This window comes from Diadema setosum, chromosome 21 (genome assembly GCF_964275005.1).
Source record: "Diadema setosum chromosome 21, eeDiaSeto1, whole genome shotgun sequence".
In the NCBI taxonomy this organism is placed as follows: domain Eukaryota; kingdom Metazoa; phylum Echinodermata; class Echinoidea; order Diadematoida; family Diadematidae; genus Diadema; species Diadema setosum.
This window is the reverse complement of record NC_092705.1, coordinates 12,348,207-12,371,114: the sequence shown is the minus strand read 5'-3', so window position 1 is coordinate 12,371,114 and position 22,908 is coordinate 12,348,207. Positions and strand designations below refer to the sequence as shown.

General features: G+C 38.9%; 2 protein-coding genes across 2 annotated transcripts in view; both read right to left on the bottom strand.

The window, feature by feature from the left end:
* Nucleotides 1-947: 947 nt before the first annotated feature.
* Nucleotides 948-12,946, bottom strand: LOC140244522 (KICSTOR subunit 2-like). The gene is made up of 11 exons (XM_072324149.1): nt 12,778-12,946; nt 10,284-10,430; nt 9,143-9,321; nt 8,238-8,324; nt 7,515-7,707; nt 6,563-6,661; nt 5,851-5,945; nt 5,115-5,280; nt 4,289-4,396; nt 3,581-3,692; nt 948-2,199 (listed from the first exon to the last, which is right to left on the bottom strand). The coding sequence occupies exons 1-11, from the start codon at nt 12,859-12,861 to the stop codon at nt 2,135-2,137; spliced, it is 1,335 nt and encodes a 444-aa protein (XP_072180250.1). The 5' UTR covers nt 12,862-12,946; the 3' UTR covers nt 948-2,134.
* Nucleotides 12,947-17,640: 4,694 nt separating this feature from the next.
* Nucleotides 17,641-22,908, bottom strand: part of LOC140244936 (ATP-binding cassette sub-family C member 5-like) — a 56,976-nt gene continuing 51,708 nt past the window's right edge. The window contains exons 23-27 of the mRNA XM_072324544.1: nt 22,665-22,824; nt 21,605-21,683; nt 20,430-20,543; nt 19,966-20,130; nt 17,641-18,704 (exon numbers count right to left, since the gene is read on the bottom strand). Coding sequence (XP_072180645.1) covers nt 18,567-18,704; nt 19,966-20,130; nt 20,430-20,543; nt 21,605-21,683; nt 22,665-22,824 — 656 coding nt within the window. The 3' untranslated portion in view covers nt 17,641-18,566. The remainder of the gene's footprint in view (nt 18,705-19,965; nt 20,131-20,429; nt 20,544-21,604; nt 21,684-22,664; nt 22,825-22,908) is intronic.

Below are 22,908 nucleotides of genomic sequence, written 5' to 3'. Positions count from 1 at the left end.
GTTGTGAGGGCATTGTTTATTACATAATACATCTCTATTTGTATGTGCTGTAAAAATCAAGTGTTACAAGTGTGTAATCTGCTTGTACAATGTATAGGTGTCTTTCAACGTAAATAAAAGTCATGTGTAGCTGCCTGCAAAATTTGTGTACATTTTCTTCTTTTGGTGAAAATGTCATATGAAATTAAACTTACGATATCTGAGTATATTGCTACCAGTAGGTTCCTTTTTAATCATGGAAGAGTCAGTTTCTTTGGATTGATTTTCATTGATTTACAGTGATGCAAAAATACTGATTTTTGTGTGTGCAATAAATCGTAGCTCTGGTGCATATCAATCAGAATCCTATATAGAACATAGTAGTTCAAAACCAAGGTACATTTACGGAAAATTAATCACCTCGTCAAGTTTCTTGATGCTTACTCCTCTCTTCAATCTACAGATGACACTAGACATAAAATATTGAATGACTCCAAAAAGAAACAAACAAAAAGGAGATTTGACAAGTAATTAACAAACTTCTCATGTCCAGGGGTATGTTTTTACCTAGTAGACTGGTGTCAAACGTTGCCTTTGCACTTCAGACAGTAAATGAGCTGCTACTGGTACAGCTTTATGGGGATTAATTTCGAAGAGCAATGGAAACAGTAAAGTGTTACGTCTTTACTTCTTAAAGTATGAAATGTGATTTGAGGTGATGGAAAAAGATGACAGGTTACATAGGTCTGGGCACAAAATGCTTTTACATTTCTTGTGATGACGAGTGCGATGATGATGATGATGATGATGATGATGATGATGATGATGATGACAGTGAAAGTGATGATGACATCGGTAATGATGGTGACATTGTTGCTGCGAAAAAGATATGATTGATGAGAAAATGGAAAAAGACCAGGAAGGCTTTCAGACAAAAGCTGCTCTAAATATAGACAATGAGAAAGGTATTTCTTGTACAGAATGATATACTTTTATTCTTGTTCTTGCATACGAACGTACATCATTTCACAAAGTTGGAAATACATGTAGTGTTATTACAGACAATTTTGAACACGGCACTAAAAGTTGTCCTTGCTTATCAGCAGATTCTGGCTTGTGTTTTGTGGTTCTTGCTACACTCTGCAAGTCAACTATGAAATCAACTAGCACGGAAGTCAAATTTCATGCAAGTGCTGAGATCAACATGCATATGTACACCAGGTATTTCTCTGGTTGAAATGGATTCGGCAGGTACATATGGTGAACTGTTCTTTTCGGTTAGGAAAACACAAACTCAATGTGGATTTGATACATTCTGCACTTTCTACCTGCCGAAAGTTTCTCAAGAACAACTCCCTATCAAACAGGTCAGTATGTTGCTGCTTATAAAGCAAAGTAATTTAATTCATGTCAAGTGTTAGAAGGTACACATGTATTATTCAAGCAAGACACTATCCTCCAATCATCTGTAAGAGCCCAATGTCATTCAGTTAACCCGTTGAGGACGAGTCCCGAGTATACTCGAGCAGGTGTCTACGGGAAATGCGTGTTGTAGCAAAATCAAACCGTCCTCAACGGGTTAAATGGAATGAAAATTTTAACAGCAAGAATATTTCCTTTCTATCCTTGCTTCCAATTTCAGAAGCAATAGAATGTTTGGTTAGAAAGCAATAATTATGTTCTTTCCAAATGCCACAATCTAATGAGAATGAGATTGAAGTGAAGATGGAACAATAAATGGAGACTGTTCAGCTCTGCCCATGCTTTTACAGCACATTCCAAAAACCTTGCCTGTAAAAAGAAGAAGAAGAGTAATGTGAGTTGATAACATAATGTTGATAATCTTACTACATTGCACATGACGTGACAGCACTGTTACAGCAGCTATTGCTGCGGATTCCACGATAATTTCAGCGTACTCTCCACACGAGGCTTGACATCGTGGTGTAATCTATTGTTTCTGGCAGCTTTTTTTTTCCTTTTGGTGGAAGAAATGCCACAATCCTGACATACCGCTGATACCTGGTAAGAATGCTCTGCTTTGCACAGTCATCCCCTTTTGCTCTCAGAGAGCGATCAATGAAGAGGAAGCGATGGATGTTTTCTGCTCAGTCTGGGCTCGCCGACGCCCGTTCCTGGCTCAGCCGCGGTCTCGTCAACTCTTCACTCCCGGCCGCAGGCTGGCCAGTAGCTTGCTCCCTCTCAGGAGAGTGCACATATCTGGACACGGTGTGGGCAGGAAGATGGTGAAAAACAGATCAAGACTGAGATTTTGGTGTTAACATTTACCAGCGTAAGGGACTGCCAACCTCTGCACATCATAACATATACTCATTGAAAAGTTGGTGTGTTTTTTTTAAGATAATGTAAATAAAATAAAATCTTAAGGTAAAACTCTTGATTCACCAACTGAAAATTTGTTCACATAAATCATGCTGAACCAAATTTAGGATGCATACACTCAAAACATCATTTTTCATTTTGGATGATACCAAGTACTGACAATAACATGCTAGCTGGTATGTAGCTCTCACTCACGCTGGTAATGTGACATAAATTCAAGGAAATTTCAAGACAAAGAAGGATCTCATGGTAATTACTAAAATGGATGATTTTAAAGAACTTCCCGAACTGTTATACTTTGAACCTGAGTAGCACTACTGAGGACTTTGAAATTGTCATTCATGACAATGCCTTGACAATGTCTAGACAGACATTGAAACTGACAGACAAAACCACAAAAGTGTCACTCAAGACCTTCACACCATCATGCAAAATCTTGAGAGTATCGCTCAAAACCTTGAGACTGATGTTTCCACGTTTAATCATTGGCCTGATCAACAATGACTACACTTGGGCCTAACAATGCGTAAGTAGCATGGTTATTGAAGGCCTCGTGATTAAAGGAACAAGTTCACCAAAATATGTGTGGATTGAGTGAATACAGCCATATTAGTGGAACACATCTCCTTGGAATGACCACAGACCTACTACACAAGGACATTCATCATTTTGTTAACTAATGCATGCCTCTGTCAATGTCAAAAGTGTCACTACAGCATTTTAAACATTCTTCCTTGCTTTGATATCATGATCATCTCCACCAGCAAGCCGGAGCAAAACAAAATGCAGCTTTGATAAATCTATAAACTACATATGCAGAATGTAATAACTCTCTTAAAATCAAGGAAAATGCATGAGCAGCTGTGGTTTGTAATGGAATATTACTGCTCAAGCATTTTCATTAGCTATGTGCACATACTTTGCCAAAGAAAGCTAACATTTTGGCAGCTTGCTTATGATTTGTTAACTCACTTTCCAAAGTTTCTGCACATTTTTCCCGACTAAAAAGAGATAGTAAAGAAAAAGGACAATCATGTACAATCATCATTTTTAACATATCTGAATGTATTCATGAAGATGCACATACAAGCATGTAATGTGATGTAAGGTGATGGTGGCTCTCCTACTTCAAAGTGGTTGGATTCGTTGAAAGTCCGTTCGGAGTAGGTCCATGGTATGACTGAGATTTGATGTAATCTATGAATGAGAGTCAACCTGAATGAGAGAGAGAATTCACCCTACATGGCACAACTCTCACCTTGGATAAAGCTTCTGGTGTTGGAATCCTTCTCAGACTTTTTGCTCTCGAAGATGACCACCAGACTCATCCTTCGGTCAATGTGGCCAATGAAATAGGTCACCTGTTGGGGCTACAGGAAGAGAAAAAGACAAAACAAAACAAAACAAAACTGTCAAAAATCAAAGCACTCTTGGTCCCAGTTTCAGAATAAATTCACCCAAATTATGTGGATTCAAGTGAATGTAGCAATTGTAGAACACATGTACATCAGTGAACTTTGAGGGGGGAAAAAAAGGGCAATCTGTTCACACGTTATGAATCTAGCTTCAGTGCCACCATTGCTGGATGAAAAGATTAAAACAGTTTGTGACATCACGGCAGGACAACGATATAAAGAAAATATAAACAGGATTCAACATATTGTCATATTTCTTCTTTTTTTTTTAAAGCAGGTTCTTCTTGATTTATTTTCAAAATGGGAAATCAATTGAAGATCTGTGTGCTGGCCAATGGGAGAGCTGTGAGGTTGTGACATCATCACCTCACCTGACCTGAATGGATTATTATAATATATGTGAAACATTAAATCTCAAACATTTCAAGTCCGAATGTGATGAAACTTCTATCTCTCTGTTTGCGTGATTTTTAATCTTTCTGTGAAAACCTATTTGAAAGAAGTAATGAGGTCTTTTAAAGCTGAGATCAGCCTGCGAGGTAGAGGTGTACCTGTTTGCTAATCTTGTCAATCTCATATGTGATGCTGTCCAGAGAGGCCGACTCATGCTTCGTCATGATCAGCATCACGATGTCTGGCCACAGGTGGGCAGGCCGTTCCTAGATGGTCAGAGGGAACATGAAATCAAATTCCTTGCTATTTAATTTATTATGACATCTATCTGATTGGCAGATGATCAAGCACATTACAATGCTCCCCCCCCCCCCAAAAAAAAAAAAAAACAACAAAAAAACAAACAAAAAAAAAAAAAAACAAGCAAGCAATCAAACAAACAAAGTCTGAATCGGGACTAGTTCTGTGACATCTTTGAGTGCACAATGCACTGGTTCATACCATACACAGTACTCCAGCTTCATACATTGTAGCAACATTCACTGATCAATTTTCTCACACAACAATTTTTTTTTTTCTTGTGAAGTGTATGTAATCACTGTTTCTCAACAATTTTGCAATCGTAAACAGTGTGTGTACAAAATTATATTGTATATCTCATGTCAGTTTAAGGATGACAGCAGCAACAACAGTAATGATAATGCTAGTAATGCCATAGCACAAATGGTAAAGATGATGATAAAACGAAATAGGTAATGATGATGGCTGCTGTAAAGACAACATGTAGGTCACAAATATTACACAAATACAACTTTTGTACACCTGGTTACAACCGTGTATATCGTACTTTGCACACTCGCAAAGGGAACCAGAAAACATATATCATGACACAATCGCAACTAAATCTCGGAACTGTGTATAGCGGGTAGATGATGCGTAGTCATGGCAACAGATACACTGGTGTGGAGAATGATGCTGGCTTACATTTGGATAGGAGAATATGGCCGGGTAGCTGTCCATCCCAGTGAGAGGCTGCATCTGATCATCAGGGAAGTGGTAGCCCAGACCCTGGAAGGCGATTCCCAAGCCCTGCGTGTTCAGGACCAGAGAGATGTTGTAGGCATCCGTCTTCTTCTGGAAAGCCACAATCCTGGAGGACAGAAAAAAAAAATGGCAGACTCTATCTGGTTCAGACTCATTAACTCTCTGATACATACTACATATCCTACAAACCATAAAGGGATAATTCCTTTGGAAGCTACCATCACTTGGCTATTCAAGTTTTTTTTTAGTGCCTGGTACATCCTTTTCTAACACCATCATCATTTTCTTCTTGAAATTGACAAAGCCCTTGTGGTTATGACGTGCCATTTGTGCTGGGTAAGGAGAGACCTTTTGACAGAAAATTTCTTTAAGATTAAAAAGGGACTGACAAAGGGCTGAACAATCATGCCATCCTGCAGAAGAATTTCCCTAATTTCTTAGTAAGTGGCTGCAACAGAACTTTGCTCCATTCTTATCCATACCTGAAAAAAAAAAATGTATTACTAGCAAATAACACTCACATGATCTTATTTCCAAATTCTGATTGCTTTGACTTGAGGTCAAGAGTTATTTTTGCTTTTTCTTGCTGTAGCAGTCAGTGGGAACTATGTCTTAAAACTTTGGGCAGGAAAAAAAATTTGCTGAGCCCTGGTCGCTGAGCCCCACTGATACTAACTTGCTGTAGTAGTCGATGGGGAGGTTGGAGAGGTGCAACTTCATTTCGCCCGTTGGAGCTTGCTTGCTGAGTGTGCTGTGGAAGTACAGGCTGAACTAAGATTCCAACAAAGAAAAAGGATGAGGATTAAATATACAAATATACATCTCTGTGAATCAGTAGTGTACAAGTGAATTCACTGTATAGCAACATTGAAATATTACTCATTTACTTTATAGATTTTGTCTCATATCAAATCAGCAAATTTCCATATTGGTAGTAACCATGCAACCTGTGCCATGACATAATCATCAAATACTTCCTAACTTAATTGCTGCTACAACTGCAAATTTTCAAATCAATTTTTGAAAATTGACAAGTCCCTGTTCACTTAAAATGTACATTATCACAGGTAAATTCCAGAGTAAATTGTGTTATTACATATTATCCTTATCCCAGCCTGCTTTAACCCTTTCTGTGCCACGAACACTGGATAATGTGTAAAATGCTGTAGGGGCATCTGTGCTTATCGGCACTCTAAGCACAGACAGGTTTAATCCAGCTACAGTAACGATAATGCGAAACATTCCACAATTTTTTCTACCACCAAATAAACCTCAGCAGAGTGAAATGCAGAGGATAAAGGGACACAAGTGCCACAGCGGGATTTGAACCCTGAATTCTCTCATCAGAATATGCATAGCGTTCAAAACAAAACACAGGTTCCCCTGACCTTTGATATCTGAGCTCCTTGCATCTTGACCAGCCAGGAGAAGAGGGGCGGGATACCAGAGTTCTTCACCTGCACCAGGGCATACAGCTTCTTCCTGGGCTGGAAGAGGGGGAGGATGGGGGAATGAACATCATTGAAATGGTAAAAATTGGGTGAGGCAAAACTTGATGATCCTAACGACAACAATAGTACTGATGTAATGACTACATAGAGTTTACAGAACACCAAACAGGCATCATTGGTACCGATAGCAATTACATACACATGCTACTCTATGAAAAAACATTGATAATGTGTGTATGACAACATTTACGTTATAGCGCACTATATTAGAGTATCACAAAAACCCTGTTTTTGATAGTTGAGGCTATTAGACATCACTTTGCCTGAGACAGACATGACAACATTTGATTAAGCCCCCATTCCACTATCACAATCTGGACCCCGATCTACCCTGATCTATCAGATTGACGGAGAGCGGCAAAAGTGTAGAGAGATCGGTTTAAATCAGAAACATCGTAGCAGCAGTGTTTGGAGGATGGGGTTGAAGTGGGAATTTTTTCAGATCGGGAACAAATTTTGAGCAATCACATGTTCAAAATTTCTTCCTGATCTCCCTGATCAAAATTGCCCATTTTGAGTTGTAAAGCAAGCGGAGTGATCGTAGTGACACGGTAAACACCATGGGATGAGTAAAATTAAGTTGTTCTGTAACATCGGCACAAGAACGGGAAGTTAACTAGACAACAACGTGGTCTCGCTGCTGTGTCCCTCCCCCTGATCTATGCATCCATGTTCTCAATTCTTGTAAAAAATCTCATTCTAACATCATACTGTGTCCAGATCGGCTCATGTTTCACTCGATCCTTCCCAATCTGAGAAAATTGCCAAATCATGGTGAAAATGACAAATTGGAACAGCGGCTTTTATAGTCTACTGCTACCAGACTCACATCTTTGGCTTTGAAGGCTGCCCCCCAGGCCTCCAGGCGGCGGTGGGAGTCCTGCAGGCGGAGCAGGGCGGGCAGGAATCGCCACTCCCTCATGTGGCACTCCGTCTGGAAGATGGTCCGAAGCAGTTCCAGCTCCACGTTGAAGCTGTTATGAAGCGGGACCAGGACCGGGTGATGGAACCGCTTGGAGGTTCTGTACAGGGAATGAACAGTGAGTGAATTTGTCCAATTGATTTCATCCCATTCAACCCTACACATTCATCACCATTATCATCACCATCATCATCATCACTACCATTATCATCACCACGATCATCATCACCACCATCATCACTATCATCACCATCAGCATCATCATCATCACTATCATAATCTACTCTTCTGTTTTGATTTTTGAAAACTAAGGATGGTCTTGCCTAACATTTGGGGGTATATTAGGGTATCTCCCTACTGATCGCAACAACAAAGATTTTCTTCAAGATTTCACATCATCTGTGATTATCTTCAACATGAAACCCATGACAGCAAATCAGCGAGGACAGAAAGAAAGAAAAAAAAAGGATGGAACAACTCTTATGTCTTTAAAACTTTTGATTCAACTCACATGTGCAATAAAGTATTGCTATCACATACTAAAACTGTCAAAAAAGATTACATGATGATGTCTCATTGACAACATAACATGTAAACTTCAAATATAAATATCAATAGTTGATGTCTTACCTATTGAGGATCTCTTCCACAGTGCTCTTCAGTTCACCGTAGTCGACATCACTTCCCTGGATTCCAAGGCTGCTCAACTTTTCATATCTGAACAGTTGCTGTCAGGAAAAGTTCACCTAAGATCATTCTTCTTGTTCAAACCTGCATGCATTCTCATTCCCTGAAGTACCTGACAACCAAAATCTTGGCAGTGTTAATTTCGATCATGTGCGAGGGGTCTTATAAAATTTAAAACATCTTTTCATCAACAGCTCACTTTATTTGTAAAGGCTGCACAGTTAGCTTCGATAATGTCTCAAAACTTTTTTCAGTTTTAAACATATAATTAAGATGATTCATTAATGTTGAAATCCAGTGACAGTCCAAGTAATGTTTTCATTTGGTTTATCATTTTTTTCAAGGATATCTGATCTCAATGTTTCTCTAAAACTTTGCTTTGGAGTAACATTTTGTCCTAGTTTAGAAACACTAGTCCACAACCCAGCTCAAGAATATTAAGGTGACTATTGTCCTCAGTTTGTCCTTATTTCCTAAAGTTTGATATCATATTTTCATTGCGTCATTTTACATGTACAGTCTATATCATATATAAGATAATCTTTGAATTTGTGTAGTTATTTTTTTTCTAATGAGATGATGTATATGATACAAGTGGTTCCATGACATTTGCTCCTGTGACAATTGCTCCCAGGAAATATATGCACACTACGCCATAAATTCTACCCACAAACATAACTCCAACCCTAATCCTAATCCTCACATCAAACTAAACCTAAAATCCCATCAAACCCTAACCCTAACCGTAAGTCCTTGGAGAAAGTAAAACCGGAGTAATTGTCACATTCTGAGCAAATATCATATCACGATGCAAGTATGTGACTGTGACTTTAGCCACAAATGGATACACTGCCATCATTTCCTGCCTCGCTTCAATGAAGTGACAGAGCTGCTCACACAAGTGACCCAGCAGCTTGTCTGCTGCCACCTGTCCTGGGCCTCCCTGTGACCAGGTCACCTCTTGGGTCTTGCCTTCAACGCGCCGCAGCTCACCAATGGCCACCGTATACATGCCCTTGCCCACTGACTGCATGCACGGAGATAAATGAACATGATCTAAACATCACCTGCTAATAGCCTATGAGGCTAAAATGAATTCCATTCATATTTCTAAGTGAATCTCCGGACAATGTGAAGGAAATTTCCTTGGATTTTTTTTTTCAACCTGCTATCTATAAGACTGAACTGCTTCTTGGTCAGTCTTGTTAAATTTTGTGTTGATGCAGTATGTCTCTGTTTTGGCTCTGCAACATACACATATATTTGCATAAAACCTTAAAAGGGGGAGGGGAGTGTGGTAACACACACATATTCTATACCATGCTGATCTCATAATACCACAGATCTATATCTACAGTATGATGACAACAAAACAAAGCATACTTGTATGAGTAAACATCTGTGGAATGGACCATCAACTTTATAGCCCTCATATATGCAAGGCATTCAAACAGAATGCATGGTGCTAAACTATGCCTCTGCATTTAATAAGGAAAGTGGCAAGTCAAAAACAACAGTCCATAGAAAAGGTTGCATGGAAATGAAGGGAAATGTCTCATTGGGTAAGTTTGGTGCTAGTGCTGATATTAGTGTTATCTCAACACTACCACTATCAATAAGCCAGAACTTTCAATCACTTGGTGTCAGCAGATTGAATGCAAAAGTATGACATAGTTATAGTACAAGTAGCTAGTGTGTTGGGAAGAGTTTTGAATGTCGTCTGCTGAACTGGGCTCCACTATTCTTGTTGGCGATTTACATGCTTTTCTCCCATTTGGCTAACACCAGCCCCAAGGGATGATCAAATTTGTAATTTCAAGTTTGGTACAATGTTTTTGCCACCCATTTTAAGGCAGTATGGGAAATGTTGTTTGTGACATAACACCAGTGCTCACCAGCACTAGCAGCAGAATTGAAATCACCTGTTGCGCAATTTAGATTGACTGCAGAACGGACAAACTGATCACCATAGCTCACAGCTACTCTCACCTCTTTTCTGCTGAACCACTTGGACTCCAGGAAGGCCAGTGAAACATAGCTCTTTTCACCTGCAGCAAGGAAGTTGAGGGCATTCATGAGCCCTGTCCAGTTACCTCCAGCATTTCCAGCCAGCCTGCAGATTTCCTTCTCCTTGTCCTGATCACAAGATGGCAGGGGGAAATAGTCACAGACAAACACAAACTTTGTGCAAAAGCGAACAGATTCATATAGGTATGCTGGTAGTCTCTAACTGAAACAACCCACACAAAACAAAGCTATGAAATCTATAATGGTACCAAAAAATAGAGACCACCAAACTCTATTCTTTCAAAGAAATATTCCAGAATTGGCACTCTGCTCTGGAACTGGAAGAAATCTGAAGTTTCATGCTGCCTAACGATGTGATTAATCTCAACTGCTGAAATAGAACTCGAGACTATTTATATTGGTAGAGTTTACAAAATGGACAATTGCAGAGAAAGAATGATTGTTTGCGTCATAGTTCCTGAGCTGTTTCTACTACCTCCCCCTTCCGCACATGACTCCACTCCTTGCCATCAAGTATCATGTAAGTGACAAAATGACTAGAACTTTTCTCGATCAAGTTTAGCCTTCTCCAGATCTATAAATACTTAGGGTCCAAACCTTCATTGATACTTTTATTTCGCCTGTAGATCCTACTCCTAGTCTCTACAACTTAGAACCAGGTATTTTATAAACACGATTCTGACACCGACACCGACTGACACCGACACCGACAGTGATTATGGAAGGTGTCCAACACATCAACACTGTACACTGAAACCGACACCCCTCTATTCATAGCACTGCGTGTAAAGAATGAACATACTGTACATACATGCATGAGACTAAGCATTTAAAGGGCAGTGGTTTTCTGTTCTTCACTGGGGATTTGAAAATGTCCAAATATTACTGAAAAACCCAATGATAAACAAGATCAACAGCAAAACAATTAGATCTATATACTAGTATACCGTAGATTATAAATACATGTTGGAAAAGCATTAAGGGCACTTTATACGCAATGCATTGGCAAAACAGGGTAGGACCCTAGGGGTGTTGGTTTCGAAGTACAGCGCAACCGAGTGCATCAAAATACGTTGGTATCAAACACCCCACATGTTTGAAGCAGCTATCTAGAGCGTGTAAACTTTACCCCAAATCACACTTTTATTTTAATGCATGCTTGTGAATTCAGAGCATTTCTTGAAATGTAAGTAAAATTTCAGGCAAATTGTGAGATATTTCAAGTTTCTATAGATAGAAAAACATTAGGATGTCGATGTATTGTTACTCACCGTTAGTGTAGAAACAGTGTTAAAGTTAGTGTTCATGTAGCCCGACCAGACGCTGTTACGCTATGCGAAAACAGCGTCTGACGTGCGCGGCATGCAGCCTCGAAGTGAGGAACCTCAACACAACTACAAAACTTAGGAAAATGTATACTTTTCTCCTTTAAACAGAATACTTTACTCACGTTAAATGCATGTTTCTATTACAGAAGAATAGTCCGCCACACTGGGTCCATGGAGACCACTTGCGATAAGTCCGTGGAACAAATAAAATTACACTTTCTGGCGCAATTCCTGACCGTCGGGCTTCGTCGTTGCAGGATTCAAAATGGTGCCTTGACTTATGCGCATGCGTGACCGGATGTGCCCCAGAGCGAGCGCGTGTACGTTGAAAGTGTCGAACAAACCTTGGCGTCTGCTACACAATAACCGTGGTATGGAATGCTCGTCGCCCGACCAGACGCCAGCCGCCGCCAAGCCCAGTACAGTTTATAGCTGTATACTAGTAACCGTGCGTACGCTGCTTGAGTGTAACACTATGACTAACAGCACGGTCGACAGCGCGACCTTTTGAAAGGGCATTCACATCACGTGACCACCCGATATCTAAACTTGGCCTGGCGTGAAAGATTGTGTCCGGTGTGGACATGCTGGATATGATGATCAATTTCGGTAAGTTTCATTTTGTACATTTGAATACTGATAGCATCAGATGTAGAGTAAATATTGAAGAGTATACTCGATGGGTTTGAGGTGACAAAAATGAACGTAAGTATCAAAAGTCAAAGCTATCGTGATATGATTACGTCGCTCTCCTAGTGGTTGGTGGTCGCGCGCGTACAGCCCTGTCGCGACGTACCATGTACAGCGACTGGGCTGTGTATAGTTAGTGTTCATGGTGTTGCGAGTGTTAGACACCCAACAATACCTGGGCCCGGGGGCATTTCATGTAGTGTTTTGTCACTCAGTCAGATATTTCATCTGACAAACTAAGCTACTGAAATCCTTGCATCTGACTGGCCGAGAGCAAATTTGTCTGACAAGTTTGTCGGACAAAACGCTTTATGAAATGCCCCCATTGCCAATTAATAAAGGCAGCCATCATCCTTTACTAGTAGTAGCCCCTGCCCTGCACTAACGCGAATATGCGTATGTGGGATTGTAACACTTGCTCGTAATGCGGCACTCACCAACAATTCTTTCACTTTGTCGAACATGAGCTGACTCAGCTTCTCAAAGCAGTCTCCAAGGACAGCTTCATGATTGGCACTCATATTGGTCTCTTTGAGAGAACAACTAGCGCCTACAATTCTAGTTTATCAAAGGTTTATCAGTAGATTTCTAAACTTTGACCGTATATTTTTGTGCTGTAGAAATTCTGCCCTCTACGGCATTACTAGTGATTACGATCAATACGATAACGGCGTTTCCACGATATGCATTGGGATCACCGAGTTAGTGATTGAGATCTGAGATTCTTGAATAAGTTTGACTTGAAAAAGTATTGTATTGAGTTACATCCATCGCAGCCCGCAGGTTGAATTGCTGGCATTGAAAAAAAAAGACCATGGATACATCAAAATATTTACAAAATAGCCACACACACACACACACACACACACACATACAAAATCGAACAAAACAAAACAAAATAAAAAAACATAACAGGGAATAATAAAAAAAAAAGAAATCATTAGCATTATTCTTCTTAACCATTGCACAATGCAGGCCTACTACAAAACAAGTAAAAATGTTGCAATTACAATTTTAAATACCATCGTTCTCATTAATTATTATAAATAAGTTGAGATTCATGACCACTACACCACTACAATGTATATCTCCGAGCTGGCTTGGTAAACAAAATGAGAGGGGAGCATGAAAAAAAAAAAAAAAAAAAAAAAAAAAAAAAATATATATATATATATATATATATATATATATATATATATATATATATATATATATAAGAGATATTGTAATATCCCTGGTAAGTCAAAAGCAAAGCTTTTGTACAATATCCAAACTCTTTTATGCCGATCTCAGTTCAACCTTTACAGAACTCAATTATAGATGACTTTATAAAGCAGACAGAACAAAAACGTTATGATCTGTTTCTGAACTGCTACTTGTCAAGCTCTTACTCCCCTTCCGTCTCTTTCCTATTCCCCATCAGCTCTGTCTTCTCAAGCTTTTGGCATGAATTTTTCTCTCTCCATTTTGTTTTTTCCCCCTTCTCCTCTTCCCATCTTGGTTTCCAGTTTCTTGTCACCACTATTCAAAACGCTTTTAACCCTTTAGCATCTAAAGTTTCTGTACATAATGACTTACTGTTCTCCTGGAAGGTACAACAATATACTCTCATTTTGACAACTTAATTTCTAAATTATATGCAAAATACAAATACCGGTAGCTCACATTTATTTTTGTCTATTAAAAGTTATGTTTAATTGAAAGCCTATGAAGACTTTGCCAAAAGACTTGTGTGTCACAGAGGTAATTCTGACATACTTTTGTTGACCTTTGACCTCTTTCAAATTATGTAATCATATGTTATATATGAAAATAAAAATGGTAAAGCACAGAACTATGAAAAAGCGGACAAGCCGTTTTAGGCTCTTTAGGAAGTAACAAGATGGGCAGTTTCTGGCGGTTCAGTGACTAATGGGTTAATACTTCTTGGTGTACAAGAAACACACAGAGAAGATTGATGAATACTAGTGTTTCATTTATCAATCTCCCTTCGATCTTCCAATTTAAGTAAGCTCGGTGGACTCTTAATACAACAAACTCCACGAGACCAGAAAAATTGCTTAATATAGTACATGTACATTAAAACCTTTCTATATCTGGGGGCGTTTCATGAAGAATTTAAGTCAATCCTAAATATGAAGTTAAAAATCAACTTAAAATTATGGTATACCACTGGTTTCCTCCTTCAATTTTAGTTTGCTTTCGGAATCCCCTTCAAATTGTTATCAATATTTTCAAAAAAAGAAAATCCTTGGTCTCTTAGTTAATTTTGTATATCAATACCTGGATGAAAAAGTTTCAAAAATGAATAATCATCATTACAAAGTTAGAATATCTTAAAAAGACATACAGCACACCATAATTTTTAGTTAATCTCAACATATGGCTGATACTTCCCCTGTTGGTGTACCATAACAGTGAACAACATCAAAACCAAATTAAGCAAGGCACACACAAAAATCATTTTGAAAGGGTTTGATGTCTGACAAGTAATCAATTTAATGCCATGACAACAAGCTTTATTATCATCACTGCTAATTTACAGCACCAGAGACAAGGCATCTGTGAAAATGCCACTGATATTAAAGAGAGTACATTTCATACTAACCAAGAATATATACTGTTCACTTGACAGTAAAATATCTTGGGTATCAATCATATACTGGCATTTTTTTTTTCTCCAAGAATGAGGCTCCACATACCATCAGTAATTCTTAATCTTACCATGACAATGATAAGAGTTGATACAATTCGTAGACATATGCAGAAATATACAAAGAAATACTGCCATATTATAAATTCTCACAGAAAGACAGATGAATAGATTAAGATAGATTAGAAAGGAAAATAACAGATAGAGAGATAGATAGAGACAAAGATAGATTGGAAGATAGAGATAGAGATAGATAGATAGATAGATAGATAGATAGATAGATAGATAGATAGATAGATAGATCAATCGATCGATAGATAGGTAGGTAGGTATATAAAGAGATACAGAAAGAGAGAAAAATTGGTAGATAGACAAATACGTAGTGTAAGACAGATAATCAGCATTCTCAGTGATTGCATCTAACATTATCAGAACATTTAAAAATTCAAAAGGTGAGCAAAAAAACAAAAACAAAAACAAAAACAAAGAAAAACCAAACAAACCCTAAAAGTTCTTTATTGACACATTATCATAAATGGCAAATATTGTGATGCCACATTGCAACTTACCCTAAATTTTCTCATGAATAAATAAAAAGTTCATGTGCATAAAAAAAGAGAAATAAATCAGATGACATGAAAATCAAGCACAACTTTTGACACCCATAAAGACTTTTGAGTTCTTCTGGCACATTAACCTGCTTCTTAAAAAAGGTACATTTAATAAATTGAATCTATGTACACGACTGTAATGCATATTGACAAGCAAACAACATACAAACACACATACGCACACACACATTAAAATATCCCACCCCACATACACACACCAATGTACAGACACAGAATCAGCACCATAGCTCTTGAAACGATAAAAAAATAAAAGATTATCGTTTCCAACAAAAATCACGGTAAAAAATAAATCTTAATTTCACACATTTTGCTTTTCTCTTACACGATATAATGTAATTAAGGCCAGAATAAATCTCCAATCCCTCCTAGTTTGACTTTACTTGCCATATAGATAATACTTCACTCAAGTAATTCATGTGTGCAGATATGCAACACACAATGGGGCCAGTCATCTATTGGTCATGATTATGCGAATGAATGGATAAATACTTGAGTGATATTGGTCTCTTTTTTTTTTTCAAGGTGTATCTACAGACTTTGGCTAAATATACCAGAATCTGTAAAGAATTCAGAGCCATTATCAGTATAAGATTTTACAATTCTTTGAGGGACATGTAAATCTCAACATAGTTTATTTGTGTCTGTTTATTAACTACAGGGAAAAATGCTCACCACAAATTCATTAATCTACATCACAATTACCATAGAAATAAGGTGTAATCATCAGTTACAGCATAACACATAACACATATCCCATAGTATACTATTTTTGCAATTCTGTGTTTGAATCTTCACTTTAGTATCTTCCTCTCCTACAAGGCACAAAGTGACAAATTACTATACGAAGTGTAACAAACATGATACGTGGTGAAAAGTATCGAGAATATTATCAGAAATAATTACTACTTAGTGCATACCCCTTTAGGGGGATTGCACTATGTATGTGAATACATGCCACAGGAGTAGCATCATGGCATTGCTCTGACACTAACTTAACCCTCTTAATCATCACAATCTCAGCTGATGTGTCTCTCCAACTAACACATTACAATCTTCCTCTTAATAATGATTAGACACATTGTCAAACATTGCGGTGCCTCATTTCAAACAAATTATCATACTTTGCTGATAAGCCAAGTAATGATGTTCACATTATAAGAGAAAATAATTAAGCATAAATAGCTTTGGAATATGTTAATACATTTGTACCACCTGTACCAAGGTATCTTTGTGCTAAAATTCAGATGCTCATTAAGTTTTTCTGAAGCATTTTGAATTCATTTTGCTTTTTCACAGCTTCACTTTAATGCAATATCACAGACAGTGGTAGTGTGTAGAACCATTTACCTCTGATTGATTCCAAACTTCATCTATTGTGAAACAAGACCTTTCACTTGGGTTGTTTCTGCAACCTGAGTAACACAAAGTGCATTTCTTACTGAAAGTAAATGACATTATTCCACCTGTTCCTTTCTATTGTTAGCACCTTGCATGTACAACTAAAAGAAATGCATGCTTTGAATTGCACAGGAAAAATAATAACAAAACAGAGCAAAAAAAGAAGAAATTAAAGATGTATCGCCAAGCTTTAAAGTAAGCGTACAGTATAGAACGATATGCGATACACTGTTACATATACGTTTGGCAAAGACCCTGTTTCCCTGAATAAGTTTCTCAGTCACTTTGCACGGTATGATTACTGAAAGAATGAAAGAGATCTACAAACTATTTGCCAGGTCTTCATCTTACACTTTCCATCTGAGAAACTCGGATACATACATTCCATTGTGCACACATCTTGCTTAGAGCACGAGCCAAAACTACTAATCTCCACCCTGTTTCATAAAGCTGTTCGTAAAGTTACGCACAATTTTACAAACGACTAAAATATGGCAAGCCAAGTGGGTTTCCTAGTCACAGTTAATTTCAATAGCTAGAGTTGAAATTTGCAGATGATAATGATTATTCTTACATGTTATTACATGTTTTCAGTTGAAAGTGTAATTTTGCCCCAATATAGATAAAAACGCTGACATACAGTCATACTTTGTTAAAACGTCAGGAAAACAAAATTTGCACACATTTTGGCACGTCATATTCCAGTCCTTCATAAAGTCATGCATAACTTTCGAACAGTTTATGAAACAGGTCCCTAAGAACGGACAATGACTCCTTGTCATTCTAAAACCATCCCATTCACAATGAGATGATACTGGGCACACACAGAGAGTTGATTAACATCGGCAAGTCGTAAGAGCATGATAAATGGTCTTACCACTTCAGCACCACATAGCACATGATTACAAATTTAGGAGTAAATATGGTTTGGGATCATGTTTGACAGGAACATGGACCATTTGCGCAGTTGCCCTGATCATTTTACAAAGTAAGAAAGAAAGGCAAGCGTGCATTTACCACCGGCTTTGAAGCAGCAATCCTACAATGTACATGTAAATTTCTCCCTGTTCCTTTCGTCATGATACATACTCCATACTAGGCCTACATACACTGTAGTGTATAGAGTTCCTGTGGCACTGAATTACTCAGTAGTCCACATTCAAGCAATACATAGTATTGAATACATGGGACTAGGCAGCAAACATCAATCTGTATCATTTAAAAACCTCTCCACCTGCTGGCCAGGAGCCATCAATCAAGGTAAAATGCAATGAACACATTTGCAATGCAGCATGTGCAAAAAAAGAGGGGGGGGGGGGCATTTTGTCAATCATTTTTAAATGACAAGTGGAGGATCTGTACACAGATACATAATTACAGATTATTATTTGCCACAAGCAACCAGGTGGCTAGATATATTCTTCCATTTTTATCTTTCTCTCTTTGCAGACACCTTAGAAAACATTGACGATAGATCATGCTGGATGGAGTGATTGGAGGAGAATAAAACTAGGGTGGGGTGGGGTGATGGCCACTCCTCTCGTTAGCTGGGGATCTGGAGCTGGTTGGTGGAGCCGAACACCTCGGCTAGCTCCTTCTGGGCACCCACTGCCTCCATCATGGACTTGAAGATGGACGTCTGCTTGGACATCAGGGCTGCTGGACGGTCAAACTCCACAATCTGGGGGATGGGAGGGGGTGTGGAGAATAAGAAAAGGTGGACGTGACTGGCTTCAGAAAAACATGTTTCCTACATACATCTGTCATCCACATGTACTTTCATGACTGTTAGACAAGGGTGGCATGACAGCTGCAAGCTTTGAAAACTATGACAAATTGACGAAATTTGATGAGATCAATCTTAATGCCCAACTCTATGAGATGACAAAATGTTAGAATGAATGTAGAGCATGAAATTAAGGAGATGCATTTTCACATTTAAAAATCTATTTCTCTTCATCTCATTTCAAGGGATGTAACATTTCTGCCACTATATGTCTGCTGTCAATCTATATGTATGTATGAATATATGTACCTATAAAAACATATCTACATAAGATGTGAAGTTTGCGGACACTGCAAATTGTCACAACTTTTTTCCTAAGTGTCTGATTTCACCTTAAGTTTCTCTAATCTGCTGTTCTCAATCAAACAATAATGGGGAGGGGAAATTTGGTGAAGATTTGTTGGTAGGTTACTGGAGAAAACTTAGGAGACCAAGACAAGATCACCTTATCTAATTAACATATTTAGTTGCTACGAGGATCATACATTTGTGAAAACTTGGAAAACACAAAAACTTCATATTTTCTTTATTTTTGAGGTTCAATTTCAATGACTCATTCTGCATGTTTGTTTTATTCTCAGGCTATCAAAGCCAATTTGAAGGTGGCATAGAATTGAATTTATGCATTCTACTGGATGGCAACATTAGGTGCCCCAAAAATATGAATAATATACTTCCCGATAACTCACAGAAGTTTGAGCATGCCATCGCACTACCACACTACCTGTAGTTTCAGTGATGTGAAACTACCTGTGGTGTCCATCTCTGTAACCGTGCATCCTCAAATATGAAAAATGTAAATGTGCAACAGCATGCATAAGAATTGCACAGTGTGCGCAAACAACATGAAATGAATCTAATCATGTGACAAATTTCTCGAAATTTTTAGTCATGCATGATCACACTTAACAAAACTATACATGGTTTCACAAGTAGTGAGAAACTTCCCAAGTGCACGCAGAAATTTTCATAGGAAGTTTCGCTAGTAACTTCTCAAGAAGTTTGCGGTCACACTGCCCAAAGCAAAAACTACACAAAGCAAAAAACCGATTACTGGGTCATGAAACTATGCATAGTTTTGTGTAGTGGGACCAAGGCTATTGTGACACTTCGCTGCTGTGGGAAGCAGGAACGGCGGGAGCCCACGAAGACGCACCTTGCCGTTATCCATGACCATGATGCGGTGCGAGTCGACGATGGTGTTGAGTCGGTGGGCAATGGTCAGCATGGTGCAGTCGCGGAAGGCCTCCCGGATCGTGGCCTGGATCAGCGAGTCTGTCTCGCTGTCGATGGCCGCCGTGGCCTCGTCAAGGAACAAGATCTGTGGTAGAACACGGACAGGTTGAGGCGATGGTAATGTTTGGTGTCTTGATGTACTCCAAAAGAGTGTGATTTACTTTCTTTATTTTTCTTGTACAAACATAAATAACCTAAACATTTTTTTTAATTCATTCATTGGTGAAAGATTACCTTGGAATAAAGTTATTACCTGAAACTAGCGCAGCATGGAGATGAAGACAACTAATGCCAATACAAGATTCATAATAATTCATTTTTTCGACTACTAGTCAAACATACAGTGTAACTGTAGACTGGTGACCTGTTCCTTTCTCTCCTCACCTTGCTGTTCCTGAGCAGTGCTCTTGCCATGCAGATGAGCTGCCTCTCCCCAACTGAGAAATTTTCACCATTCTCCACTACAGGGGCCATCAGCTGCTGGTCTAACCTGCTGATCTGTCAGAAGAGATGAACAACACATTGTATGAAGAGTCTGTCAATATTTTCAAACATCGTTGTGTTCATTGCATGGGAGAGAATCATTGTTTGTTTGCTGTTGTTGTTTGTTCTGGGGGGGCGGGAGAGGAAAGGGGGGGGGTCATTCAGCAACACTCCTGTTCATCAGTCAAAATTAACCTGTGGGGGATGGGCCGAGCTTGCTACAACTCGCATTTCCCATGGACGCCTGCCCGAGTATACTCAGGACTAGTCTTCAACGGGTTAACACATAGCTAAAGCAAGTATTCTTCACTGTCATGCAGTTTTATTCTGTATAGTAAAGGGGGACAATGGTAAGCTATTGAACACTGTAGCAAAGAGTGAAATACATTGTGTTGAAGTATACATTCATTGCACTACGTGTAAATAATAATTCATTAGTGGAAAATTGAGCAAACAAAATTGGATTCCATTGGGATTCCATCGAAGGCATCCAAATTTCTTTGCTCATTTTTCCACTCATAAATTACTTTCATTTCTGGACAGTTTCCCTTTGTTTGCATTTATTAAATAGATATTCATTGAAAGATTCAAACATTTGCAGTTTCACACAGGGATACTTATGTCTGGAGAGAGATATACTTTGACTGAAACTTGCGACCTTACAGACCCAGTAGTGTGAGGATACCATGGAGTGGAAAGGCTGCCCTCGCTTGGATATATGTGATAATCCTCATAACAAATTGTGTATAGCTTTATCACTAATCCTTATGTACACACACAGTCAAAGAACCTTGACTGGGGATGATCATCAGCGAAGAGTGTACGCTTTGATGCACATATTTGCTGACTGGTACTATTTGTGGTTTTCGAATGTACCCCAGGGGGCAGCGAATGAATTGGGCCACCAATGATATGCGACTGGCAATGAGAAAAATTCAAACAGCTTGAACGTTTTCCAGCAATCTGCCATGGCATGCTGTTATCTCTGTTCAATGTAGGCATTCTAGTGGATGCATGCCTCTTTAATTGAGTTACTTGACATGTTGACCTCTCACCCAGGAAGTAAATAGACTCACTGTATTTTTCATGTGTGTTCTCTCTAGCGCCATCCACACCTCCTCGTCTGTGCGTTCATTGAATGGATCCAGGTTGTACCTGTGGATGGACAAAACCAAAAATCATCTCTGTGTTCTGTGTACAGTGTACAGCTTCCAAGTAGGGGTATGTACCTAAAGTAGATACACATAGTTAGATAGGAGCTCATCATAAAATGTGTACAGTTTTGTTGTTGTTTTTTTTTTTTTTTGTCACAAGTGTAAATGCTAAAAATTACTACTGCTCCTACTTACCACCACCACCACTACTACTACTACTACTACTACTACTACTAGTGCTGCTGCTGCTGCTGTTACTACCACTACCTCCACCACTACAATAACTACTACTACTACTACTACTACTACTACTACTACTACTGTACTACAACCTATCATTTGTACTGCTAATACTACTACTATTACAACTACTACTGTACTTACACTACTGGTGCTACTGCTAATACTACCACTACTACTGCTACCACCACTACAACCATACTATGACTACTACTACTTCTACTACTAGTACGACTACTTCTACTACTGCTACTACCACTACTACCACTACTACGAACACTGCCGTGACTACTACTACTTCTACTACTACTACTAATACTACTACTACTTTTACTACTACTTTTAACATTTCTACCACTACCACTACCACTATCACTACCACTACCACTACCACTACCACTACCACTACCACTACCACTACCACTACTACCACCACTACCACTACCAATACTACTATCACTACCACTACCACTACCACTATCACTACCACTACCACTACCACTACCACTACCACTACCACTACCACTACCACTACCACTATCACTACCACTACCACTACAACTACAACTACAACTACCACTATCACTACCACTACCACTACCACTACCACTACCACTACCACTACCACTATCACTCCCACTACCACTATCACTATCACTATCACTCCCACTACCACTATCACTACCACTATCACTACCACTACCACTACCACTACCACTACCACTACCACTACCACTACTACCTGACAGTTCCGACAAAGAGCACGGGATCCTGTGGGATGATGGAAATCTTGGAACGCACATCCCTCAGCCCCATGTCACCAATGTCGAGCTTGTCGATAGCGATGTTGCCCACAGCCACTTCGGCGAGGCGGAACAGGGCGACACCCAACGACGACTTGCCTGTAACGGATGGGTGGGAGTGAAGAAAACGACATTACGAAATGGTGAAAATCATTGTTAAGTCCTTGACTCAGTTTTGGCATG